The sequence below is a fragment of the Apiospora hydei genome (genome assembly GCF_038363865.1).
Source record: "Apiospora hydei strain CBS 114990 chromosome Unknown utg000006l_segment0_segment0, whole genome shotgun sequence".
NCBI classification, from domain to species: Eukaryota; Fungi; Ascomycota; class Sordariomycetes; order Amphisphaeriales; family Apiosporaceae; genus Apiospora; species Apiospora hydei.
Genome location: NW_027117365.1, coordinates 3,666,735 through 3,692,381, shown reverse-complemented (window position 1 = coordinate 3,692,381; position 25,647 = coordinate 3,666,735). Strand labels below are relative to the sequence as shown.

The 25,647-nt window shown below is 53.7% G+C and overlaps 5 protein-coding genes across 5 annotated transcripts; 3 read left to right on the top strand and 2 right to left on the bottom strand.

The window, feature by feature from the left end:
- Nucleotides 1–442: 442 nt before the first annotated feature.
- Nucleotides 443–3,139, top strand: PG997_008381 (uncharacterized protein; the record flags this gene model as incomplete). Its single annotated transcript, XM_066812696.1, has 6 exons — nucleotides 443–770; nucleotides 808–994; nucleotides 1,050–1,276; nucleotides 1,344–1,773; nucleotides 1,837–1,846; nucleotides 1,904–3,139. 6 exons carry the CDS (start codon nucleotides 443–445, stop codon nucleotides 3,137–3,139), a joined length of 2,418 nt encoding a protein of 805 aa, XP_066668038.1.
- Nucleotides 3,140–3,388: 249 nt separating this feature from the next.
- On the bottom strand, nucleotides 3,389–4,904 carry PG997_008380 (MOSC domain-containing protein; the record flags this gene model as incomplete). Its single annotated transcript, XM_066812695.1, has 3 exons — nucleotides 3,389–3,735; nucleotides 3,808–3,919; nucleotides 3,984–4,904. The coding sequence occupies 3 exons, from the start codon at nucleotides 4,902–4,904 to the stop codon at nucleotides 3,389–3,391; spliced, it is 1,380 nt and encodes a 459-aa protein (XP_066668037.1).
- Nucleotides 4,905–13,318: 8,414 nt separating this feature from the next.
- Nucleotides 13,319–15,696, top strand: PG997_008379 (uncharacterized protein; the record flags this gene model as incomplete). Its single annotated transcript, XM_066812694.1, has 4 exons — nucleotides 13,319–13,624; nucleotides 13,759–14,409; nucleotides 14,557–15,356; nucleotides 15,426–15,696. 4 exons carry the CDS (start codon nucleotides 13,319–13,321, stop codon nucleotides 15,694–15,696), a joined length of 2,028 nt encoding a protein of 675 aa, XP_066668036.1.
- A 1,559-nt stretch (nucleotides 15,697–17,255) lies between these two features.
- Nucleotides 17,256–18,942, bottom strand: PG997_008378 (Mob1/phocein family protein; the record flags this gene model as incomplete). Its single annotated transcript, XM_066812693.1, has 2 exons — nucleotides 17,256–18,662; nucleotides 18,724–18,942. 2 exons carry the CDS (start codon nucleotides 18,940–18,942, stop codon nucleotides 17,256–17,258), a joined length of 1,626 nt encoding a protein of 541 aa, XP_066668035.1.
- Nucleotides 18,943–19,537: 595 nt separating this feature from the next.
- Nucleotides 19,538–24,947, top strand: PG997_008377 (CobW/HypB/UreG- nucleotide-binding domain-containing protein; the record flags this gene model as incomplete). The annotated part of the gene is made up of 12 exons (XM_066812692.1): nucleotides 19,538–19,652; nucleotides 19,706–19,801; nucleotides 19,871–19,967; nucleotides 20,035–20,533; nucleotides 20,594–20,869; nucleotides 22,431–22,586; nucleotides 22,679–22,761; nucleotides 23,486–23,958; nucleotides 24,020–24,377; nucleotides 24,517–24,633; nucleotides 24,692–24,833; nucleotides 24,888–24,947. The coding sequence occupies 12 exons, from the start codon at nucleotides 19,538–19,540 to the stop codon at nucleotides 24,945–24,947; spliced, it is 2,472 nt and encodes an 823-aa protein (XP_066668034.1).
- Between the last annotated feature and the right edge of the window lie 700 nt (nucleotides 24,948–25,647).

Genomic DNA, 25,647 nt, shown 5'->3' with positions numbered 1-25,647 from the left:
GCAAGAAACGTCTATTATTGGTGCGACTAACTCGGCCGTCCCCTTGCAGCCAGGCCGATACTGCATACTGCGCCAACTGCTAACCTTGGATGTATGCTTTAACGTCACCACAGTCTCCGCCCTGGTCGCAACACGAAAGAGCTGCGTTTCTCAGCGTAGCAGTCGGCTCGCCCCCTGTAACCACTTTAAAGGGCAACAACGGACGGTCGTGTGCCGTTCCTGCCAAGCTTTCCCCGTGAACAATCCAATCCCGTCCCTGCGAAAACCATATGTACTAACAACACGAGCCGACGGTGAACTTGCCACCCCGGCGTAGCTTTACACTCGCCTTTTCTAAACTAAAGACGGTGAGTATAAGAATCGAGAATGTCTCCCTCTCGAGAGAAAACATGTTCGCCAAGGAGAAAATTCCAGGCTGCACCAGCACGCACTGTATCCTGAAATGGCTCCCATTCTGATCAAAGTCGCTGTGGCCACTTTGTTGGCCCTGGTTCCCGCCACACAGGCGCAGTGGGATGCTTCGCGGTTTGCTTGGTATAACAGTGATGCCGGCAACGACTTCGCATCTGCCGTTCCCATTGGCAATGGGCGACTCGGCGCCGCCATCTACGGCACGGGTGATGAGAAGATCTCCCTCAACGAGAACTCCATTTGGAGCGGACCGTGGCTGGATCGTGCTAACCGCAACTCCAAGAATGCTCTGAACAACATTCGCTCTCAGCTCATGAGCGGCGACATCACTGGAGCTGGCCAAGCAGTTCTGCAGAACAGTATGTTGGCTCTGTATCTTTTATCCCCACGATCCAGTGGGGTCTTTGGTTTCTGACGGTTATTCAGTGGCTGGCAACCCCAACTCGTGCCAGCAATACAACCCCCTGGGTGATATGACCATCTCCTTTGGACACGGCAATGGAAGAAGCAACCTGCTTCGGTATCTCGATACATACCAGGGCACAGCCTTCGTCACGTACAACTACAACAACGTCAACTACACGTGAGATCACCTTCCGCCCCACCAGTCATCTTCTATCACTAACACTCTGAGTTAGCCGCGAATATATTGGAAGTTATCCCCATGGCGTGATAGCGATGAGAATGAGCGCCAGCAGGGAGGGGCAGTTGAATGTGAAAGTTACTATGTCCCGAGGGCAACACACCACTTCCCAGACGGCTTCGACCTCAAACGATGCAAGCTCAGTGCGGCTGAGCGGCAGCAGCGGCCAGTCCTCCGGGGCAATCACCTTCACGTCTGAAGCACGAATCGTGAACGATGGAGGTATGCACCCCTGATTCCTCCAGGAACATCTAAAGTTACTGATGAGTGAGCCCCTCCCCTCTACTAGGAAGCGTCAGCAGCGATGGTAGATCGATAATAATTACCGGCGCTACGTCAGTGGACATTTTCTTCGACGCCCGGACATCGTACCGCTACTCCAGCCAGGACGCGATGGAGTCTGCCCTGCAGACTAGCTTAGACGCAGCAACCAGAGCTGGATATCCTGCCGTACGCGAAGCCTCTATCAAAGACAACACTGCCCTGACAGGGAGGGTCGGCCTCAATCTGGGGTCCTCCGGCTCTGCTGGCAACTCGGATACCAAGACCCGCCTCTCAAACTACAAGCGCAATGCCAATGCTGACCCCCAGCTGGCTACTCTGATGTTCAACTTCGGACGCCATCTCCTGGTGGCTTCGTCCAGAGACACAGGGAACCTGTCACTCCCAGCTAATCTGCAAGGTCTTTGGAACAAGGACTTCTCCCCATCTTGGGGAAGGTGAGTTACAATTCCCTTTTCACACTATATTGAGGTCGACCACTGACTTTTAACTACCTGCAGCAAGTACACCGTAAGCCAACTGGTATCGGAAACGGATATGGCATCCACTAACTGACCCTGCCTACAGATCAACATCAACACCGAAATGAATTACTGGCCGGCCGAGGTGACCAACCTTCAGGAGACGCACAAGCCCCTTTTCGACCTCATCAAGGTGGCCAAGACGCGCGGCCAGACCATGGCGAACGTCATGTACGGATGCAACAACGGCGGTTTCGTGTTGCACCACAACATTGATCTCTGGGGGGACGCGGCGCCCGTCGACTACGGCACCCCTTACACCATGTGGCCAATGGGCTCGGCCTGGCTCGCGCTCCACACCATGGAGCACTACCGCTTCACGGGCGACAAGAGCTTCCTGCGCGACGAGGCCTGGCCGATCCTGCAGAGCGCGGTACAGTTCTACTATTGCTACATGTTTGACTGGAATAACTACAAGACGACAGGCCCGACCCTGTCCCCCGAGAACCCCTTCGTGGTCCCCGGGGACATGCGCACTGGCGGTCGGACCGAGGGCGTCGACATCAGCGTGCAGATGGATAACTCGCTGTTGACAGAGCTCTTCACGGCCGTCATCCAGACGTGCCAAGCCCTTGGGCTGGCCGGGAGCGACTGCTCCAACGCCCAAACCTACCTCTCGAAAATCCGCCCGCCGTCCGTCGGCTCCCAAGGCCAGATGCTCGAGTGGCGCCGCGAGTACGGCGAGGGCGAGCCGGGCCACCGGCACATGTCGGCCATCTGGGGCCTATACCCGGGCTCTCACTTCGCGCCGCTCAACTCGTCCGACTGGGCAGCGGCCTCGCGCAAGCTCGTCGACCGCCGCATGCAGGCCGGGTCCGGCAGCACAGGCTGGAGCCGCACGTGGGTCATGAATCTGTACGCGCGGCTCCTGGACGGTGCCAAGGTCTGGGAGAGCGCCGTGGCCTTCCTACAGCGCTACCCCTCGCCCAACCTCTGGAACACCGACAGTGGACCGGGTTCCCCGTTCCAAATCGACGGCAACTTCGGCTTTACGGCCGCCGTCGCCGAGATGCTCCTGCAGAGCCACAACGTCGTCCATCTCCTGCCTGCGCTACCTTCCGCCGTGGGCACCGGCTCCGTCACGGGTCTCGTGGCCCGCGGCGGGTTTGTTGTCGATATGGCTTGGTCCGGCGGCAAGCTGACGCGAGCCACCGTGAATTCCCGCATCGGTGGCACGCTGGCGCTTCGTCTGGCCGACGGCTCCCCGTTTTCGGTGAACGGGACGCCGTACAGTGGTCCCCTTTCAACGACAGCGGGTGCGGTCTTTGAGATCACCTCTTGAGTGCAACTCAGCTGCGCCCTGGTCGTAATGCCAGCTATGTTGGAATGGACTTGTATTTATTTCCATGCCAAATGGCCAATAACATCACGTTGGAAGTGACTCCATGGTAACCAGAATGAAACCTCTTTCTATTTGTATAGTACCGGGGTATTCCATCTAATGCAGACCTAGTCCCTGTTCAATATAATCATCGTTTTAGCTGAGCTTGAGCCCGTCCTGTTGTATATAAGTGCCTCTACTCGCAACCGTCTATTGAGGAACTACATGCTTGCCCGTTTCCTCTACCTCTAGTGTCATCCCGACCCCTATCCACGTCTCAAGGTCGTCCCCGGTCAGCCCCTTGTCGAAGAGGGGAATGGACTGCATGCCCAAGCATCCCTTAAGCGGAGCGCCCTCGTCGACATTGCGCACTTTGCGAAGTGTCCGGTCTGGCTCCGAAGCATGGCGCGTACCGTCTGCGGGATCAACGTTGGGCAGCTTGCAACGCGTTGTGCGACAGGCAATATGGAGCCGCAACGGGTTGTAGAGTCCGGAGCTGCCGGATTTGAGGCAGATCTTCTTCCAGGTTTCTTCTTCGTATGCAGGGGCACCGGAAACTATAGCGGCCATGGATTAGATATGATAGCTTCGGAATGAACCCCTCCGTTTCACTAGGCGTAGATACTCACCGACTATGTTGGGTCTGAACCTTAAGATGTCCAACTTCTTCAGACCGGCATCTTTGGGAATCTCGGTGGCGAACTGCTGGACGCTGTTGAGATTCTGAATGTTCACGGGGTACTAACATCATGCGTGTTAGTATTTGGATTTTTTGATGGAGTATTCCCTCCCTGTGGCGACTTACCGCATCCTGGAAACCTGTAACTGGCTGGTAGCCCGCGGACTCTTTGCTAGGTGCGCATGCATGCACCTCCCTCAATGCCGCGGGATCGAGCCGGAACAGGCCGAGTCGATTGCTGACGCCCAGGTAGAGGCGCAGCTCCTCCGACAGGTCCTTTTCCAAGTTGAGCGCGCGAACGCGCTCCTTCCAGATCCGGACGTTCTCGTACGTGTAGCCCCGCTCCTTGACCTCCTCCTCCGAGGGGAAGTCCACGGGAAGCAGCACCTCGCGCTGGGGCTCCGCCCGCAGCCCGCCGGCCACCTTGGCGGCCATGGCCTCGAACCAGCCGCGCCAGCCGCGCTCACGCCAGGGGAAGCGCAGGATCATCCAGACCTCGCGCTGGGTCGTGGTGTTGAGGCCCTGGCGGCGCAGCTTCATCTCGTCGGGGAGCCAGAGCTCGACGACGACGGTGGCGAGGCGGGCGAACTGGCGCTGCGTGATGAACTCCCAGCATTCTCCTTCGCCTTCGCCTTTGTTGATGCTGTTGCTGTTGTTACTATCCGACGCCGCCGGGGCAGGGAAGGGGCTCCGCAGCTGCGCGAACGTGAAGATGCGGTCGTGCTGCAGGCCGTGCGGCAGCACCTTGCTCCTGCCCAGCTCGATGCCCTTGCACGACTTGACCGGGTAGATGACGAGGCTCTGGACGGAGGCGGGCTGCCCATCGCGTGCGGCATGCGTCGCCGTCGCGTGCTGCTTCTTCAGGTTGCTCTTGGCGGCGCCCAGGCCCGCGAGCGAGTGCGTCTGCAGCAGGGCATCGCTCTTCTGCAGCGGCACGGGCGGCAGGATGAGGACAATGGGGATGAGGAAGGCCAGGATGGTCATGCCCAGCATGAAAACGCCATTGGCATCCAGATTCATGCCCTTGAGGTCTATTAGTCCGGCCATGGCTGTAGACCCCGTGCGGTCCGCTGACAGGGATTTTGATGAATGTTTAAGTATAGAAAATTGCTTGAGAACTACGAAATTTGGCGGACCGTTGAAGCGATCATCATCGGTTGACACGTATATAGAAATCTATCGGGCTGTGGCTTTTAATTGTCCCTGTTTTCTGCACTGACGCCGGATGACACGACTCGCTATGGAGAGCGCGAAGATGCGATTCTGAAACGCCCCTTCCGCACAGGAGGCCGAGGTTTTCTCCACTAACGCGCTGACTCCTGAACACCGTCGTCCGACCACGTTTGACAAAAAACCAAATCACGTGATAAGCCTGCCTGTCTTCGGTGTCAGAAATTTGGTTTGTTTGGAAACACTAGGCCAGCAACGGTCGTCTTTCCGTATGTAGATGCAGCGATACCGGTGGGCGACCATGGTGCTTGGGGTGCTTTCTTTTTGCTGCTTTGGCCAAAGCCAATGCCGGCGGAGGCGTGCAGCATGATGCAGGTAGTAAGTAGCATGGTAGGTGGAAGGCACCACACTAAAAAGGCCACTACGGTTTCTTAACTTAGGCCTTATCCAGGGGTCGGCTGCGAAAACGGGGGAAAAAGCACACAACACAAAAGCCCACGCGGCGTGATTGGCGCGCATCCCGGGAGTCGAGATTTTCGAGATCCAGCTTCCTGCGCCTCCGATCGATGGCGAAATGCAGAACACCCCGAAAGGCCACAACTTGGTAGGTTGGCCTGGCCCGGAGACGAAAACACCATTCTGGGGCCAGTTCTGGATTCGGTCTGTCCCGCCGGGTATTGTTTTGGACGGTGACCCGCAGTGCCGCAACCCGTTCAGCCTGAGCCGGCAGACTCGTGGGAAGAGTGGCCGCCGGTTTGGAGACTCCTGGGTTGCAGCCTGTCCATTTCGATCGAGGGCGACGGGGACCGGTCGGCAGCCTGCCTGCAGCTTCGCAGGCATGGCGGCCATGTATGTTGTCATGTCCTAATCCAGCCCTGGATACGACGCCTGGCAACACTCATGAGCGTATCGGTGACACCCTACCCAAGCTACCTAGAGCCAAATAGTCAAGGGGGCCCGTTGAGCGGCCAGCTCGACTGCCTTTTCGAGCTCAGAAGGGCCCAAGATGGGGGGGGCAAGCCATCCGGGGCATACGTGTTTGGGTGGCATTTTAGGGATATTAATTCTGGCAACCTGGCCTGCCTGCCGCCACCCGTAGCAAGCATCCGGCCCATGGTAGGTTGCATTGGATCGTCTCGATCTGCATGCAGCAATTGAAGGAAGTTCATCGAGAGTATCTCGACGGCCATGTCTCAGCTAGGTGAACACCCAGCAGGACCCCGTTTCTGAAAGACATTTATACTCATGATACTCAACTTCGGCCTTGAAGGGCGGTTACAGTGTATTGTGAAATTGAAGCCGAAGGCGATGGCGTGGTCGTGTCCGTTGGATCGATTGGTGTACTGCGGGCAGCTTGCAGGCAGCTTGCAGGCAATAGTAGCGTGGAGTAGGTTGTCGTGGGTCAGGGAGCACACGCAGGCAGGTAGGCATCATGCTTGTGAGCGGGTTAGTCGCTGATAGTTATCCTCCGGATGCAACCAAAGCAACGTGACAGACAGGGCTTCGCACAGAGAGACGGCGAGGGGGAGGAGGAAAGGAGAGAGGGGAGGTATCTTCCGACTGGACGATGATGCTTGTTTCTCGACGGACATATCGGCGCGAATGGCAGTCCGAACTAATGCCACGCCTCTGCATAGACCAAAAGCCTACCAGGAAACCGAGCTTGGACCTCTTGATAGTATGCACATACTTATGGGATGGATGGTAGGGACCAAGCAGGGTGTTATGTGATGGCTAAGGGTGTGCTATCGTTGCAATGCCTTGACGGAACCAGAAAGTCCCACGGGCGGTATTCCCAATCGTGACAATAGCAGCCTGCAGGTCCTGATTAGCTGCCCAGGGGGTGCTCGCTCTCCCGTGTTACCAAGATTATCAATAATGACAGTGCTATAGCCTACCTTAGATACATACCCTGCTGCACAGCATGCGGAATGAACGACGACTCCTGTCATACATACCCACGTACAGAGCTGCATGCAATATGATACGAGCAATGGCAAAGTCGTCGGCGGCGTAAAGCTGCCGTTATCCCGGCAGATATCCAGCTTTCTCTCGGCACTTCGCTGGCTCCGAAGTCTAGCTCGGCGCCGCTTCTTCGTGGCCCATACATAGGCCCCTTCTTTATGACATGATGTCTACTAGTTGGAAAAAGAAAAGATTGTGCAGGGACTGGGCTGGCCCACCCTCACCCAGTCAGTTTCTGAAGTTACATCTCAATAAAGCAGGTACTTACATGCAGCTGGGTGTGTGGTCTGGTTCAATGTTGTTCTTTTTTCAAATTGCAAGAGGTACATCCATCCGAGACCCGACGTTAGGGGCCGAAGGGGTTGCGCCGTGACAATTCGGCCGTGATGTGCGTGTTCCAAACTGCTGGTCTAGACAGAACTAATAATAGACATGCTGTCGGGCCCGTTATTGCCATTGTGGTTTTCTGACATTAGGTACCTACAAGGAGAAGGAGGTTAGGGAGTAAGTACATAGACCATTCGGATCGTAAACCTTCCCTTGCCCTGTACTGCACACTGCACTGTTGGGATGGTTTGAGGCCTGTTCTGGTCAGATTCTTTGTTTTTTTTCTCTTGGGAGCATGATGGAGAAGTGAGCTGCATGCCTGGAATCCACCGCGCCAGCAGAATCCGAGGACAGGACAAGAAGGAAGTAAAATGTCGGCTTATGATACGGAAAAATACGACGCGTTGCTGGTAACCACAAGGTAGAGTCCAGGTACAGTCCTGCCATGGGGGATGCTGTGGAGAATTCCTTACTACATTATGGAAGTATGGATGCTTGTTTTGCATGCGTGTATCTTACCTTTCTTTCCATACTACATACCTACTTAGGCAGTCTGTGTGCAGCCCCTACCAACTCGCCTACTACATGCTGATCTTTGCTGACATTTTCACCTCAGATATGTTTCAGATATCGGGGGGCCACAAAGCGGCAAGTGTGACGAGCGGCCTACAGGTACTAGGTGGTAGTCCTCCGAGCTGTATGTCGCCCAGGCACGCTCTGAGATCACCTGGCAGGGTGGCAGGGGACAGGGTGAGGGCCGAACGGATGCCCCTCTCTTTTCTCCCTTCCTCGTTTTCCCTTCCCCCAGCTCAGAAAACCCAGCTGTCAAAATCTAGAGATCGCCCTGAGTATATTCTGCTAGTACGTGCAGTAGTCTCTTGTAGCGGCCACCATGTCGTATTTGGCTTGGAAGGGTAATTTCCCGGGTCCGTTGGCCTCGCAGGCATCGTCGACTTCTGAAGGCCCGGCGATATTGCATCGGTCATAACATTGAAGGACAGCAGCACAGCGGTCGCCCGTCCCAATCCAATGGGACCAAATCTATGTGCAGGATTCAGTGAGTCACCACCCTGCTGGAAGGACCAAGCCAGAACACCTGGTCTGCTGGCAGATGACATAGACTTGCATGTGCTCGCAACGGTTGATTGGAAAGAGGAGGCAGTAGGCAGGAGGCGCACTACTGCGCGACAGTAGGTGGCCAAACCCAATGCACCAGTTCGAACAGTCGGAGTTGGTGAACCCCACACCCAAGTCTTGCATGGGCATCGTAGCAGCGGCAGGGTCGTACTCCTTACCTACATCATGTAGGCAGCTATGTAAATCACACCTTCACTCGAGATGGCGTCCGGGTCCATAGGCCCGGGAATCTCTTCCGTTCTTGGCTTTTGTTTTTCTGCCGGTCTTGCTGCTCGGTCCATGCCCGTATCGTCGTCTTGTACGGCGGCTATTCATTCCATGGATGCCTACATGTGACCTATGGTCTTCCCGTTTCTTTTCTGCCTGCATCCATGAAAGACCATGTACCTGCCGTCACATCACATGCATGGTTCTGCCCTAGGTAGAGTAAGTTGGCCTGGCTAAGGATGGAGGTAGGGAGTAAAATGAGATTGTACCATTCACGTACGGATAGGTGGCTGGAAACAGTAAGACAGATACTCACTAACGCAGTAGCTCGCCATGATCCGCAAGCAGCGTTGTATGTGGATGTAACCCACGGTGGTTAACTCGGTCGGTAAGAGCCGCAGAAAACCAGCGACGGAACTCACCGTGATGAACGACAGCACCAGAATACTACTTATTAGCCAGCCTTGAGCACATGCTGAGATATGCCCAACAACCCTCCCCAGGAACATGTTTCCATGGCTGCCCCGGAGCCGTTTCCTCATTCTTTGCATCGTCGCATCAAGGGAACCGAGATAACCAATGGTTGCCTCTCAACAAACCTCTAGCTTTATCGTACGACAACGCATAGACGTCATGTCCGCAGCCAACGATGGATCGCAACAATGCTAATCTCTACCAACCAGCTATAACAAGCAACGGAACATATTTTCTCCTTGATTCTTTGACCAGTCAATCATTGTCGCCAAGCACCTCGACCAAACTCTAGAATGTACGAGTCGACCCAGGAGGCACTGGGAAGTTTGGCATATCGCCCAATGTACAGGTCGACTATCTCGTTACCTACCTCGTACTTCATACGTATGATATGTCAGAACATACCTACATAGTCCTCCGAGTGTGCGATGCGATGCACTCGGTGACAAGACAAAAGAAAAGCCGCCTGAGGTGCAATGACCTGAGACACGAATCCGGGCCTGGTTCAAGATGGGCATTCTGACGCGAAACACCCGCGTCGTTCTACATAAGAGCATGGCAGTACGGAGATGGAGAGCCAAGACATTTGAGGGGTGACAGGCCCACGTGTGGAGGAAGCGGCTGATATTTCCATCCATGATGTAGTGGAGTCTGGTGTTCCAGCGCTTTGGCGTCAACACTTTGTCCTTCTTTCCTTCTTTCCCTTTTTCTGGGGCGGCCAAACCATGACGTCCTCCTGGCCGTCTCCATCTTGTGCACCAACCGGCTGCGTCACTGCGAGAACCCGATGCAGCTGCAAGGGTTTGGGCTCATCAGATGCTTGCTGCGCTGCTGCGCTGAGGTATCCACAGCATCATGCCGCCATGGAAGGTTCTCCTCTCCCATGTATGTACGTACAGAAGCAGTCAGGTCAGGGCGCACAAAGAATCTGTCAATCTGCTGACGAGTCTGCGAGAGACGCTGTCCGGGTCCTGCAAGACTCAGCGCCCCCGCTACATGGCATGGATTTCTCTTTGATCTTGAGCAGTTAGCAAAAGCAGTAGGTAGCTGGAAGTACATAAGACACCGTTGGGGAAAAAAAAGAAGAAAAAAAAAAGTGCACTAATTGGGCCGATAGGTGGTGTCTCGTGCATCAAAACATTGGCTTGTGAGCCAGCCGTTCGTCTGATGTATCGGACGACCCTTTCGACGCTGTCGACTCTGGGATAGTTTCGGTATTTCATTGCCAGAACAGAAACACTAGTATACCAAGTACTTAAGTATCTATTATATGTCGTACTGAGCGAGGTCCTCCAATTAGCCCTTGGGCTCTCATTTGGTGGGAGGTTAGGTATGTACAATCCGTAAGTAAATAAAATGTTCCCTCCTTTCAGTGTGGCACCCTACTACTTGCACCTGTCAACCCTTGTAAAAGATCGATCTACACAAGCACGTCGTGCTGTCCATCCACTCTGGGCTGGGCTACATTATGTACAATCCCATCCCACAGTCCATCCAGCCCTGGCTTGGTGTCCGTCCAGAGCCAGCCAGGGAACAAGACACGGTAACCCAAAGCCCAAGCCCTAACTAAGCCTTGATGCGTGCGTTCTCGTTCTCGTTCTCGTCCTCTCGGGGACGGCTTCCAATTGCTTTCAATGTTGCTTTTCGGGATCGACTCTCATCTCCCATCACTAATGGTTTAGTAAGATCTCGTTCAGCGACTGTTTATTTACCTACCCTATTGCAGTGCACGGATCAATGACCATGCAAGGTTTGTACGCCTCATTGTGCGTGTGCAGGTACGCAAAGGTCCCAAGGTCCGCAAGGAAACCCCCAACTGGGCTTGACTCGTGTTACTAGCTGCAACTCGGCGCTGAGAGGGAGAATCGTACAAGTCTAGCAAGTACAAACCCCCAGAAGCTTGGAACCAATTGGACGGCCGGGCAGCTATCCGCCGAGACTTTGACCGGCTGCAGGGATTTCCACCCCATCATTGAACGACGACTGCAAACATGGCATGCTACTCTGCACAACCTGCCACTATCGAGATATCCATCGTGGTAGAACGGCGAAACGTCTCATCTGGTTACCCACAGCCTTGCCATGCTTTCACGGGTTCTTCCGCGATTTCCTGCCTGCTTTTTCCTTTCTTTTCTCAGCTACATGTACAGACACTGGCTGGCTGTTGATCAAACCGCATGAACAGCAAGACTGTCTTCGAGATCCCTGTCAGTAGCACCACCCCAAAACCTCCCCACCACTAGGTCAAGACTTGTGGATGCCCGGGCCTAGGATGAAGACCCCCGGTCTCTGCCCGCGATCTTATCTCAGTGCTGGCTTTAATGTCCTGTGCCTGTCTGTGTCGGGCACGGGTGGCGGCAGCAGGGCCTGTTCGTGCGCCGCCGCAGGTTCCAAGGGGATTCCTTCCCCCATCGTAGGCTGCTTGCCTGGGTAGGAGGACCACAGTATTGCATCAACCCACATGGGAAGGGCGTTCAATTAGCGGCCAAAGCTGGAAAAAAGAGAGAGAAGGAAAAACAGATCCATCCCCTGCCTTTCCATACATGCTTCTTCTCCCTTGACCAGCTCTAGGCCGTGTGCCTCCCTGCAGCAGCGACACACTGGAGCGAACGGGATCGTACTGACGGAACAACTCTTATTGCGCCGTCCCACGCCATCGAGTAGCTGCTGGGGACCTCATCCGGCGCATAGTTCGTTCCCACCGTTGGGAAATTCCTGTTTCCGTAATTCGACACCTTTATTATGGTGAATGGCCCTTTCGACGCATAACGCAGAGTTCCGCTTCTAGCCAAGCTCCAGTGCCGGTAACTCGGTCTGTTTATTCTATGTTGCAAGTACCCTATATCAGACAAGGTATACCCCAGCATACCTTGTACCCTGTCACTCACTCCAGTCAAGTCAGTCAGTTACTGGGCAGCCGTTCTGTTTGGGCCAAGTTCATTAACTTAACAATCACCAGTCCTCTGACGATATCCTGTCTGTGTACAACGGCTTCTCTGGACACGCCTTCCGCTCACACACCCACACACACCCACGCATATCTAACCCATCATCACGTTATTCCTTACTGGCCAAGGAGGCAGGTTTAAACACTGCCGCCGATCCCCGAGCATCTTTTATAGTGCTGGTCTTCAACTTTGCCTGCAGACGCCACTTCTAGAGCACGGCCTGGCGTTCTGCCCTCGCAGACACTACTCAATTCGTGCGAAGCCACGACGGACCCGGCCGCAACGTGGTTCTATGAGAGGCGCCATATATTTGGCTGTCAAAACCCCCCTCCTCCTTGATCACGAAGCGGAGGCACCACGCACCATAAGCATCCGCCCATAAAGCATTAGTTCCACTGCCCCGTGTGCACAAGGCATCCCGGGCTCCTCTTATCTCCATCTGCAACTAAGGAATCTTTGCGGCACGCGTGCCACAAAGTTCGGGTTTGCCAGGGCCAGCTTGGTAACTCGGACAGTTCCAGGGGTTGGTGTTTCCTCCTGGTGACCACATTCGAGATAGCAGCTCCGCTATAGCCTACCCTGCCGGTAGATCCTGTGGAAATTGTTCGTTAGATGCGGGTTTTGGTTCCACGAGAGCAGGCATTCAAAGTAAAGGATCTCAGGTCCCTCGACAGCTTCGCATTTCGCCCTCTCTTGCCCATAAGACTCCGTTCGAAGCGGCTAGGTGCGCATGAAATTGTTCTTGTAGCATTGCTCGCAAGGCGTCCATTGGCCTGATCGAGCTGCCGCCCCGAAACCTATCTCACCAGCGCTTGCTGTATCCCTTCGTCCCCACTCGACTGTCAAGAGACGACCCGAGCGACTATAAGCTGGATAGCCCGACTTCTAATGAATTATCGCCAGGTTCTTTGGAAATATTGCACCATTCAAATCCAGTGCTAACAATTCACCACCGTCCCTCTTTGACCGACCCTTCCTACGCCCATCGATCAGCTAGGCAGCTAAATTCAGCCCAACTTGCATTGCCCACGAGATATCCAGGCTATACCGAGACTTACAGGACATATTATCTCGAATAGCCTTTTGGAGCCGCTGCCCGACCGTCACAACCATTCGCGTTCGTTGAACTCTCCGCCGCCGAAGTTTGCAAGTATAGTCAAGATATCAGCGTTTGTTTCTGTTACATCGTTCGACCTGGGCTTGTCAAGCAGCAGGGCTATATCCTACTTGGCAATGGACGAGTATAGTCAGTACATCACACCTCAGCCAGGGGCCGAGGAAGCCTCTTCACATAGCTTTCCTTCAGATGGTATCACGCAGTCACAAATCCCAACTATGCCAATGGCAAGCAGTGGAGCACCAATGGCCAGCTCGTACCAGAATCTAGGGTTTTACACTGGATTCCCAGAACCCATCATGTTCCAAGCCCCCAAGCCCCCAAGCAGCCGCGGTCGGAAGAAGTCGACACCGGGGCTGGAACATGTCAAGCATCGCCGGACCAGGTCAGGATGTTATACATGCCGCAACAGACGCGTCAAGGTACGGCGAAGCGTTCATCGACGAGGAATAACCCCGCTGACCGAGGACTAGTGTGACGAAACTCACCCTATATGTGAAAGTGAGTTTTTCCCTCATCGTTGATGAGGTAATACAGGACTGATCATGCCATGCAGGATGCCGCAAGGGCAAAAGAGAGTGCACATATCCCGAACAGACTTCTGGGAAAGGCTCTTCAGGACAATCGAGTTCGAGGGGATGGTTCAGGGCAAGCAGACAGCCCTGGTACAGCATCCGACGAAGCAGAAGATGAGGGTGAAGGGGATGCTAGGCTCGACACCATCGCGGACGAGGAGGAACCGACCGAGGGTGGTCTACGACCACAGCAATCGTTTTCGTCGCTGCGAAGAAGAAGCACAGCCTCGACTCTGAACCTTCAAAGATCCGGAACGCGACACAGTTCCGAGACACCATCCTTGGAAGGCACGAAGAGCTCGTCACCGTCCGTTTCTACCGGGACGAGCGTCAGTTTTGCGACCCCGAGCCTCCCGCCCGATCCTTCGATTCAAGCAGGACCGTCGGAATGGTCACACCTGCCTCCAGATCTGCACTTCTATCTTCAATACTTCTGTGACAACATGACCCATTACAGCTACTGTGTGGTATTCGACACCGACGAGTTTTTTATGAAGTTCCTCCCCAGTGTCGCCGTGCAAAGTGGCAATGAAGCTTTGCTGTACGCTCTTGTGGGCTTTGCAGCATACCACCGCACCATCCAGAACCCAAGCGGCAATATTTCCGAGTTTCTTCAGTACTATAACAAAAGCGTAACTCTGTTGCTTGAGGCCTTCAAAAAAGGGGGGCAAGCAGAATACAGCGACACTGCTAACCATCTTGCAACTAGCCACAATTGAGGTAAACATTTGTTCATCCATGACAGATGCTGGAGCAATGGTGCTGACAGGGAGATTTAGGAATACCTAGGTGATTGGGTCAATCTCAGCGGCCACCAAAAGGCCGCACTCCAAATCCTGATGCAGCTGTATACACCGCAATCAGCCATGCAATCATTCATCTCGCGGACCATACTGACCTGGTACGTTCGATTTGACGTGTTTGTCGGGATGCTAGGGGGTTACGAAACACGACTTCCTCGGGAGTGGTTTTCAGCAACGGTGGAATACCACGAGAGCCAGCGTCACTCGGATCCGGAAGGCACACTTTGGAAGCAAGAAGCATCCTCCGCTCTACTGCGTCTGATTTCCGTCGATATGTCTTTTCTGTATGCAAAGGCTAAACGCGGCGAGGTATCTGGCGAGGCATTTGCTGCCGAGCATGCTGGATTGACAGCGCAATTGCATAAGTGGCGCAACAACCTCGATCCCAGCATGATCGACCCGGCTTATCTCGAAACCGAATTCGCGTGGAGACAGCCCCTCAAAGACGATGATGTTGTCGATTCGTATGCGCCGGGTTACCTCTACAAGGGACACCTGTTCCCAACGACACTGCTCTTAGCAGAGTGGCATTCGGTTGTCGTCATGCACAAGAGTCAAGAGCCAGGAATGCTTCAACAGGAACCCACCCAAGAGCTGGTGGATCTTTCAATGGCGATCTGCCAGCTCTTCGACAACGTCGAGAAGTGGCCCCCAAGGCCGTCGGGAACATTGGCCATGCTCCAGGCGTGTTTGGTTATCGCAGCTATCTTTGTACCGAGGGACCAGAAGCACCACATGTGGATGAGACGCAAGTTCGCCTTGATCGAGCGATCTGGGTAAGTTCCTACTTTGTGCCCCTGCATTTTCCGTTTCTGCAGGTATTGTACTGACTGTATGAACCTTAGGTATCTCGCCCCGTTCACTATACGTAGTCGCATGGCACTAATCTTCCGGGACTCTGCGTGTATTCATTGGTGGATTCCCAACGATGACGGATTTACCCCAATTCTACAAGAAACACGAGCTTTTGCAGATGAGCGCAATGGCGTCCCTGTTTCTAAGCAAAGCGAGGATGTCCGTGATATGGCTTCGGTCTTTGCCAAAATGCGCTTAGATTACGAGGGAGTACAGTCGCCAACAGCAACGCCCGGTTCCGGCCCGTCCGGTGGGAAGTGAAGGAGCGTGGGCAAGCTCAAAAGAACAGACTTATGGTCTCGAAATGGTTGTCCATGTGATACCATTCTAGCGATCGGGATGCAATCACTGGTCGTGCCCCGTGGAACATATGCCAGACGTTTCTGGCTGCCACCGAAAAGGGTCACAAATTACCAAAGCGACACACTAAAACAGCCCACCGTAACATTTTGTTTTCTTTGGTGCTGTGCATACAATATATGTGTATACCCGAAGGAATTCTCAGTGGACAGAGGAAGTTGGAATACATCGAAGTGACGCCGGCAATCAGAATATTCCCTTCCATCATTCCGAAGAGCCAGAATGGCTTCAGGTTACATCAAACTTCGGGCAGTTCGGCAAGGGTCATACGACAGGATCTATCTCACAGATCGTCAGGGAAGAAAGCAAGATCCAAAGTGGTACGACATGCAGCGCCCTATGCACGTACAGGGGTTCAAGGCCCCCTGCCACTTGCGTTGCTTCAATATCCATCCACCCCCGAGTAACGAAGTAACATCATGCTATTTATATGTGTTTATCATGTTACTTGTCACCGGTTTTTGTCACGGTTCTGATCCTTCTCGGAGGATGGCGTCCAGACCCGAAAATGGGGAATACATAAGGGGCCCCAAGACGACACAAAGACGTTGGTTGGGTAAGGGGCCTTGGGGAGTTGATAGTATTCATTCGTACATATACCACATATCTTTTTGTTATTTAATAATCAGCAAGCACATACATGCCACATGTTTTACCCATCTGTTCCGCTGTTGAACCCTGCCTGCGAATCTGAGGGCAAGTCGGTGCGTCCGAGTTGTATAGTTAGGTAGCAGGGGTGGCATTTTGATTTGATTTCACAACGGACAACACATGTAGGCATGGCGACGTGAAAGTAATATATGGATGGTTTTCCTAAACATTTGTGCTTGGTTATGGCAATTCTCTCATCTAATGTACAAGTACTAGTTCTGCGTGTCCCGGCGCCACGTCGTTCCACGCGATATCATACAGGCCTTCTTCTCCCTTCATTCTACGTATTACACCGGGTGTATGTAAGTTATGTTGTTGTAGTACTATTATTCGTGACACTCCGTTCCTTCATGATTACAAAGTTTCTTTAGCTGTGCGCCTACTGCGCGGGTGCGCATGTGCACCGTTTTCATATTCTCATCCCGATTCGCAAGTAAGTCATCATCGTTCTTCCCTCCCCTCTAGAGCTGCTTGGTCGTCGGCTCGGAGCTCCTCTGCTGTAGTCCTTTGGATGTAGTAGCAGCACTACTAGTAGTAACAGTGGCCGGACGACGATGACGGTTGCTGCTTTGCTCGATGATGGCCTTGACTTCGTCCGCATCGTCCTCGAAATCCTCGTTCGCGTCCTTGTTGCCACTGCTGCTACTGTCTTTGCTCTTCTTCCTGGCGTGACGCCAGGCGAAGTTGGAGACAATGTTGCCGATGCGCCCGTTATTGCTTGGCGCCACCCTTCGAGGCGTGGCAGCCCCGTCTTGCTCTTCTTCGACCAAAAGTTGCTGCGATCTCTTCTCCGTAGGTCCAGGGTCCTCCTAAGTGCCGTCGGACAATGAAGAGGATGCCGTCTTCTCGTCTTCAGGCGCCTCTTCCGATTTCTCCTCAGGCGATGGGTCACTGGAGTCGGGAACTTCTGTGACTTGTATCGTGGAATCTGTCTCGCCTTGCTCGGTTTTTTCGGCCTTCTCTGCTTTCTCTGCCTTTTTGGCCTTCTTGCTCTTCTTGCTCTTCTTGTCTTTCTCTACTTGCTCCACGTTCTCTTCCGCCTCTACCGGGGATGCGGATGATGCAAAGTCTCTGGTACTTGTGTCATTGGGCTGCTCCACTGAGTCATCCTTAGAATCAGGCAGACTCTCAGTGCCTGCTTCTGCTTCAATGCTTTCTTGGTCCTGTGACTCTCCGTTCGCTTCCGTGTCAAGCGACTCCTCGTGGCCGAGTGTAGGGGCATCTCCCTCTTCGGGCGCAGGGGCCTTGGTGGGCTCCTTGGGCTCACGCTGTTCGGGTGAGCTCGACGTTTCCGCCGGTCCACGATCCATCATTTCGCCTTCCACAATAACGGGCACCTCGACCTCGGTTTCCTCTTCGACGATCTCGGGACGTGAGCTGAGATGCATGTTCTTCAGTTTGTTCGCTACGTCGGAGTTCTCGTCCTCGTGTTCTTCGATGACTGTAGTCACAGTGGTGCTCAGAGACGGGCGGCTCGAATGACGCGCAGTGTTGCTACGCCGAGCGTGAAGCGGCTGATCATCGTCAGGGGCGTTTTCCTCTCTTTCCCGCGACGGCGGCCTTGCTATGGCCGTGACTCTGGGCTGGCCCTCCTCCTTTTCGGGCTGTGCCGGCTCCAGCCCCTCTGCCTCGGGAGGTAGCTTGTAGTTCTCGGCCGGCAGCAAGTCGTACAGGTCGCATACTGTTTTGAAGAAGACGTAGAGCCCGGTTTGGGCTTCCACGGTCCAGAATACGCCGCGGTGTTGGAACCAGGCGTGCGCGAAGATGCGATGCAGACGACGGAAGACATTAACCAGGTTCTTCAACACGGCACCCTTGTCGTGACCCTCGGCCGCGACAACGAAACGCGAGGGGAAGATCTTGGGGTTGGTGACCACATTGGCGGCCCAGTCAAGGGTGTGGCAGCAATAATCGATAGCGCAGCAGCTCTTGGGCTGGTCGTGGACGGCGCACAAAAACTGCCATTCGGAAGCCCTCATCTCTGGACACGTGGCCTGTGAGCAGGGCGGATTGTCGAAAAGAAAGCCCACAATGAGGCTATTGCATTGGGCGATGAGGAAGCGACAAAGCTCGTACAGCCACAGGGTGCGATCGATGCCTGGCGGGGGCGTCGCAAGCTTCTCGGCGGTTTGTCTGGTAATAGGCTGGGTGTTGGAGGCAGTGTGGTGATAATGCAAAGCTGCAAGGTGCTCCTGCAGCTGGAAAGCGGATTCCAGCTACGGTAGAAGGTCAGCAAAAGGGTCTGTAGAGAGATTCGGCGCAAGTCTGGGAACGTACTTCTGACAAGGGTATTAAGGGAGGACCGGCAGCCATGTTCTCGGCCTTGGTGCCTGGATGTATGCGCCGCTTCGCATTGGCATCTGCGATAGTCTGTTCCATCTCTTGCGCTTGACGGCTGGCGGTGGTTCCTAGGCCGGGTGACTTGGGCCCGAGTTGGATCTCGGCCGGGGGAGGCGGACTGGGCAATCGCGGGGAGCTGGGCGGCAAGGTCGACATGATGAGAGACAGAAGCAAGAGAGGCCCGGGCCTCGGGATGACACGGGTCTTTTAGTATTTGCTGGTATTGACGGGCGGAGACGGGTCTGCGCTTCGCAGAGGCAGAGGCGTTGGACAGGCAGACGTGGCCGGATTGCCACAGATGTGATGTTGGCAAAGGACTTGCAGGTTTGGGCGGCTAGCTGGCCGAGACGCGGTGCGACGCAACAAATCAATTCGGTGGAAGTTGGATGAGGGCGTGTCAGTCGCCGGGCCAGGCCAGGCATGAGCTGCTGGGCTGCTGAGCTAATCCCTGCCGTCGTTTAGGTACATGTAGTCTTTAGTGGTGCAGACTGCAGACCGCAGACCTTGGAACCCTTACCTCATGGTAATGGACCCTTATTTCATAACTGCATAACCTGCATGTATCACATGAAATTTGTATTTATCCACTACCCCCATATTTGCATTGCACCACTGCTCTGCAAATGCGAAGCAATCAAGTAGCAGCTCAGGTTAGCCCGTAACAAACACCGGCCAAGACTGTATCTGTTGCATTCACTATAGACACATTCTCGCCTTCGGTTTCTTTTTTGAAAATCGGTGACTTCCCGACATGGACGCCGATGACGATTTCCCACCTGAGCTGGTCGAGACCACGTCCGGCGGGGTTGTCGAACCAGAAGAGCCGTCAGAGAAGCCACTCAAGGTGCCCATCACTATAGTGACAGGTATGGCACCACCCGGGCTCCTGTCACTCTGGCGGTGTTAACACATTATACAGGCTACCTTGGAGCAGGAAAGACTACCCTCCTGAATTATATCTTAACTGCCCAACATGGCAAGAAAATTGCCGTTATTATGAACGAATTCGGTGACTGTAGGTTGAGTTGCCCGAGACCGAGACCAAGCACCCGGATCCGAATTATGGAGACTGATGGAGCAACAGCAATCGATATTGAGAAGTCCCTTACCGTGAATAAGGGCGGAGAGCAAGTTGAAGAGTGGCTGGAAGTTGGCAACGGATGTATTTGCTGCTCAGTAAAGTAAGGAAAAACGCAGAAACTCTTTCCCCCTGCTCACACAGGCCAGTACGGGCTGATAACATTGCAGAGATTCTGGTGTAAATGCCATCGAGTCCTTGATGGAGAAGAAGGGCGCTTTCGACTACATTCTGTTAGAGACTACCGGCTTGGCTGACCCTGGCAACCTAGCGCCCCTATTCTGGGTGGACGATGGGCTCGGGAGCACAATCTACCTGGACGGCATTGTTACCTTGGTCGATGCCAAGAATATACTGAAAAGCCTGGACGACCCGGCTGGTAAGGTCGAGGGGCATGATGACCATGAGACGCATGGACCCCTTATGACCACTGCGCATGTTCAAATATCGCATGCCGATGTCATAGTCATTAACAAGTCGGATCTTGTGGACGATGCTGGCCTCGACAAAGTCAAGGACCGCATCCAAGCCATCAATGGCCTTGCCAAGATCCATGTCACGAAACAGGGCGTCGTCCCAGAGCTGGAAGGATTTCTACTCGATCTGCATGCATACGACAAAGTTGATGCATTGGACACCGCGGTAAAGGGGCATAGTCACTTGGATCCGGTTCGTGGACAGAAATCCCCAAAATGGCCTTCCAAATTCATTCACTGACACATGGCGCAGACAATCTCCACTGTTGCAATCAACGTACCGTCTTTATTGCCCGGGCAACTTGCAAAGATTGACGGCTGGCTGAGGTCTGTCCTGTGGGAGGGCGATGTGCCGGGCATTGACGATAAGCAGAGCGAAGGGTTGGAGGTTCATCGGTTGAAGGCGCGCCTTGTATTTCAGGATGGACAAGTAAAGATGGTGCAGGGGGTCAGAGAGGTCTTTGAGATCTTTGACGCACCGTCCCAGTCTGCCCCTGAGCATGGAGTGGAGACTCCTCTGCAAGGCAAGGTGGTTATAATAGGGAGACAAGTGCAAGCCATGGATCTGGAACGCAGCTTCTTCGACGCTCTCAATTGATTTTGGGGGTCGTGTTCAGGTGTTCAGAGCGGCAATGGGGCAGGTGGGACGTAGCCATCGCCTCACGTTCGGAGGAACCGCCCAGACAGAATAGTCTCAAAACAATTTAAGCGATGACCACAGTTCCTGCAATCATCAGATGTTGCACAGTTTCCCTGAATTCTTGAACTGAAGAAAAGAAGAAGAAGAAAGAACAAGATTGGTTCGACCTCTGTACTCGCTAGCAGGCAAAGAATGAAATAGATTGATGTATGGAAGCTGGCAACAAGGGACGACGATGCCATGCCCGCCGTCGGCACCGAGCCCCCAGCTGCGCAGACATGGCCGAGCTATGCCTAGTCGATAGCTAGGTATAACCCCCAGCTACGTACATGTACCTACCTAGCTTTGGCCTTTTTGCAGCTAATAAGTGCAGATGTATCATTGATGCATCTCCAGAACCGACGAATAAACTAGCAAACCCCCCAATACAGCCAGATACAACACAGCCTTCACTACACGGGTTTAACGCAGCAAAAAAAGTAAGAAAATTTAATCAAAAATAAAAATAATTAAAGCAGCCAATTCTGCGTTATACAACATTTTTTTTCTGTTTTTTTATACCTCGAAACTACTGTTAAATGCTGTTCGATAGATGGTGCATTTTGGTGCAGTATTGGGGGTTTACTAGTTTATTCATCCGCCCGGGTGTGCATATCGTAGAGTGTGGGTATGCGACAGCGATAGTCGCAAGGCTGTTGACTAGCGTCCAGTGAGCAGCGTCCAGTGAGCAGTGAGCAGTGTCCAGTGAGCAGCCCCATCCCCATGTCGATAAGTAACCGTGAAGGTACCTAAAGGTAATACCTAAACCAAAGTACATCGGCGGCGCTTGGGCCATCCGTGAGCTAATATGGGAAATTCGTTAACCTACAGGCTGGCGACCTCTGGAACGAACATATGCCACTTTCTTGCAGCAAAGCCTCATCCCCATTTCTGCGAGGCCCCAACGACGACGCACGAGACCCCGTAACCCGCGAGCATCAGAATCAGAAAGAGCACGATAGAGAGCCCCGAGGCCCTTCACAGAAGTCATGAATCGACCAGGTACAGCCAACCCTTCTTGTTTCCCAAAGCCTCGCCTGCCCCGCTGTTTGCCTTCCACGAAACCTCGACGACTTGTGTTCCCGTGCGCGCCCATCTCGTCCTCGCCCTTCCGCTGCCGTCAAGGGGTACCGTGTGCAGGGCAGACCTGTGCGACTATCTCGCCAGTCCATTGAGGCCTGCCTTGATATAGCTGCCGCTCTGGGCTGCCGGATTCCTTAGCCCAACCCGACGAGGCTAGAAGCACCAATCCAAACAGCAGCAGCCTCGAGGACAGCGAGGTCCACCGGCCACCCGATCGGACGCACTTGAGGGATCGAGCCGGCCGCCCTGATACACACTTGCCCCCGCGGTAGACTCGAGGCATGCCCGTTGGTTGTCTTTGGCATTGGCTAATAGTACGTCTCTCCAGGCGCAGTACCGCAAACCCTACGAGGGATGCCGACAGGATTCGGTGGTGGCCAACAACAACCGCAACAGCCTGGAAGAGGGGTGTCGAATCGGTTACCAAATGGCAAGATGGGTATGGGACCATGTGCGCAATTGCGATGCGGCGTTTTGGGCAAGCGTAACTGACATTTGCTCCTTGCGCCCACAGCGAATAACGGTGGCGGCTGGGCCTTCGGCGCTGGGATGCCAATGAGCGGTGCAGGACTTCAGAACTCGTCAAGACAATTAGGCGGGAACATCAGTTTTGCACAAAGCCTTAGCGGCTCGTCACCAGCTACACCACTGGACTTATCGTAGGTGCCCTCCTTCCATTGTTTCCCGATAAAGCTCGGTGTTTTGGGGGTTCTTACGCCATGCCACAATCGCTTCTCGAGCTACCTTTCCCCAGCAACGCCCAACACAAAAAGCCATATCCTCCCTGCCAGCTTTCTGCATGCTCTACCTTCTTTGCATATGCATTTTCGGTAACGTTCCGTTCTGTTTTGGTCGCTGAAGTTGGAGCGGGTAATATCCCATTGCATCATTGCATTATGGCTACCGTGAAAGGCAAGGAACCCGACACCTCGTCTGGTGTACTCTCTAAGAAGCAGCAGCGCGCTGCTAAGAGAAAGCAGAAGAAGACGGATCTTGAGCAACAGGAAGACCCGCAAGAAAAGTCACAGGACGACCTGCAGAGCGAGCCGCAAGTTGAGGTCGAGCCGCAGGATGACCCGCAGCATGAATCGCTGGACAAGCCCCAGGCCAAACATGACGAGGACGATGCGCAGGACAAGCGAGATGAGGACGATGCACGCAAGCCTAAAAAGCCCTGCTCCTTCTTCACTTGCAGGAAGCCCTAGCCTGCATATCTCCATTTTTGACGAACGGTACTCAAAGCTGAGCAGCCCGATCCATCCCATCCATTGCGTTTGCACGCTGGCCTGTCTGGTTATTTCCTATCACAAACCATTCACTTCATCTCGCGCACGAAAAGTGCGTGCTACTCTTCATAACAATTCGTACTAACTTTCTTGCCAGGGAATTCCCGTCATTGTCGAATAACGCCCAACTCCCTTCAACGAGCCAATCGTCTTTATGGTCGTCGGCTGGTAACAGGAACATGCCTCCCATACAGCGTAATCAGGGTACTCCCTTGTCCCAGCAAGGACAAGAAGATATCTTCTCCTCGACTTCACGCATCGGTTCCAACCAGGGATCCTTCCGCTTTGGCGGTTCTCAAGGCAGCGTAGGCCAGCCATCTCAACCTCAGCCTAGTAGCATCGACGATTTCCCGCCCTTGAACAACAATAACAACAGCGGGTTCAGAAACGGCAATGGTGATATCGGCCAGGAACGCGGCTCCAACCTGATGTCAACGTTAGGCTTTGGTGCCACAACAAGTCCGGCACCTGGCATGCAAGGCAGCAGAGCTGGCAACGGCTTGCTGAATGCGCTCTCTGAGAATTCCCGATCAGGCCAGGTTCGATCGCCCGATGTATCTAGTGCTCCCGGTAAGACATGGATAAATTCCGAACCTTTCGATTTCACATCAGCTAAATTTGGCGTCACCAGGTTCTGGGCGACCTCAAGATTCAAGGGGTGCTATTGGCGAAGAGCAGCGCCAAAAACCTCCGGGCTTTCGGGACGATAGCCTAGCTTCCCAGTCGTCTTCACAAGAAGCTGCTGCTCAGTCTTCGGAGAGCCGAAATCCGCTCGGTGCTATCGGCAATGATGTGCCTCTGGGAGCCAAGGCAAAGGACGAGAAGGACACGCAGTCTCCCTCAGTGAACGATCCTTTGGCTGGCATGGCACCCATAGATAAGTGGGGTATCAAGGGCCTGCGAACACTTATGAACAACTACCCGGACTACCAAGCCGCCATAACCGGCATTGATCCGCAACAGTTTGGCTTGAACCTGCAGTCTACCGAGTAAGTTGGGAACCTCCGCAGGATACTGAAGTTGCAATTAACAAGTTCTTCAGTCTCATCACTACGCAGCAGGTGTCTGTGATTAATGACACACCCCGCGGCCTGTGATTCCGAACTTCCGCCTCCCCGAATGCTACAGTGTCAGCAACGTACAGCCTCTGGATAACAAAATATCCAGCTTCAATGAGGAGACTTTGATGTGGATTTTCTACAGCTGTCCTGGTGACCTGAAGCAGCACCAAGCCGCCATGGAGCTGTAAGTATTGATACCCGCAAATACCTATGTATAATGACGTGTGCTGACCGTCCCCGAGGAACAACCGGAACTGGAGATGGCACAAGAAGCACCAGCTGTGGTTGACGAAGGACGAGATAATGACACCGCGTCTTCTGAGCCATCAACATGAGCAGGGCTACTACATCATCTGGGACACAGCGACCTGGCAAAAGACTAGGGTGAGTTCTTGAGCAAGCACTCCGAGATGCGGCACGGTAGCTAACAAGGCATAGCGAGAACTGGTGCTATACTATGCAGACCTGGACACGGCCAACGGGGCCGCTGCGGCATAAAACATGCCAGGATTGTTGCATACACGGGGGCTTTGTATGCTATGCTCCGGATGAGGAGTCTCTACCAACGAAGGATCTGACGTTTTGCTATCGGCGTATGCAGAGCCAGGGAACACGGCATCATTAGGCACTGGACGCGTTGTTTTCACGGACGCCAGGCTGCACGGTATCGGCTGGCAAGGCGTTTTCCCACCTACAAGATAAGGCTAGGCTTCATTTTTCGAGCAACTGGGGCTTGAATCAATCGAGAGCTTTTCCAGCCTCACCCTGATCATATTTCGTCTGAGCTCGTATTCGCGTGATTGTAGCAGTGCGTGCACTTGGAAAGATTTGAATTGTGCATCGTCTGCAAGATTGTGGCCTCCCCCTGTACTGACCAAAGGCTGGGTAATCTAAGTCACAATAGCCACCCATTGAGATCGATCCCCGTCTAGGTTTTCTTATTGCTCCTGGCGGGATATGTCGATTTGCACCCATGTCCTGTAAGCATAGGTTCCATGGTTGAGTCGCTTTAGACGATATGGGCTCAGTTCTACGCCATTATGGCTTTATCCATTGTGATTGTGTATTTATTGACTTTGGTCAATCGTTTCTGATTCCCTTCACCACATGCCGGACTTGTCTTACGAAGACTATAATCAACTAATATAGTCATAGCAATAGCCCGGAGACAAACAAGAACCGGGATGGGCTAAGTGAC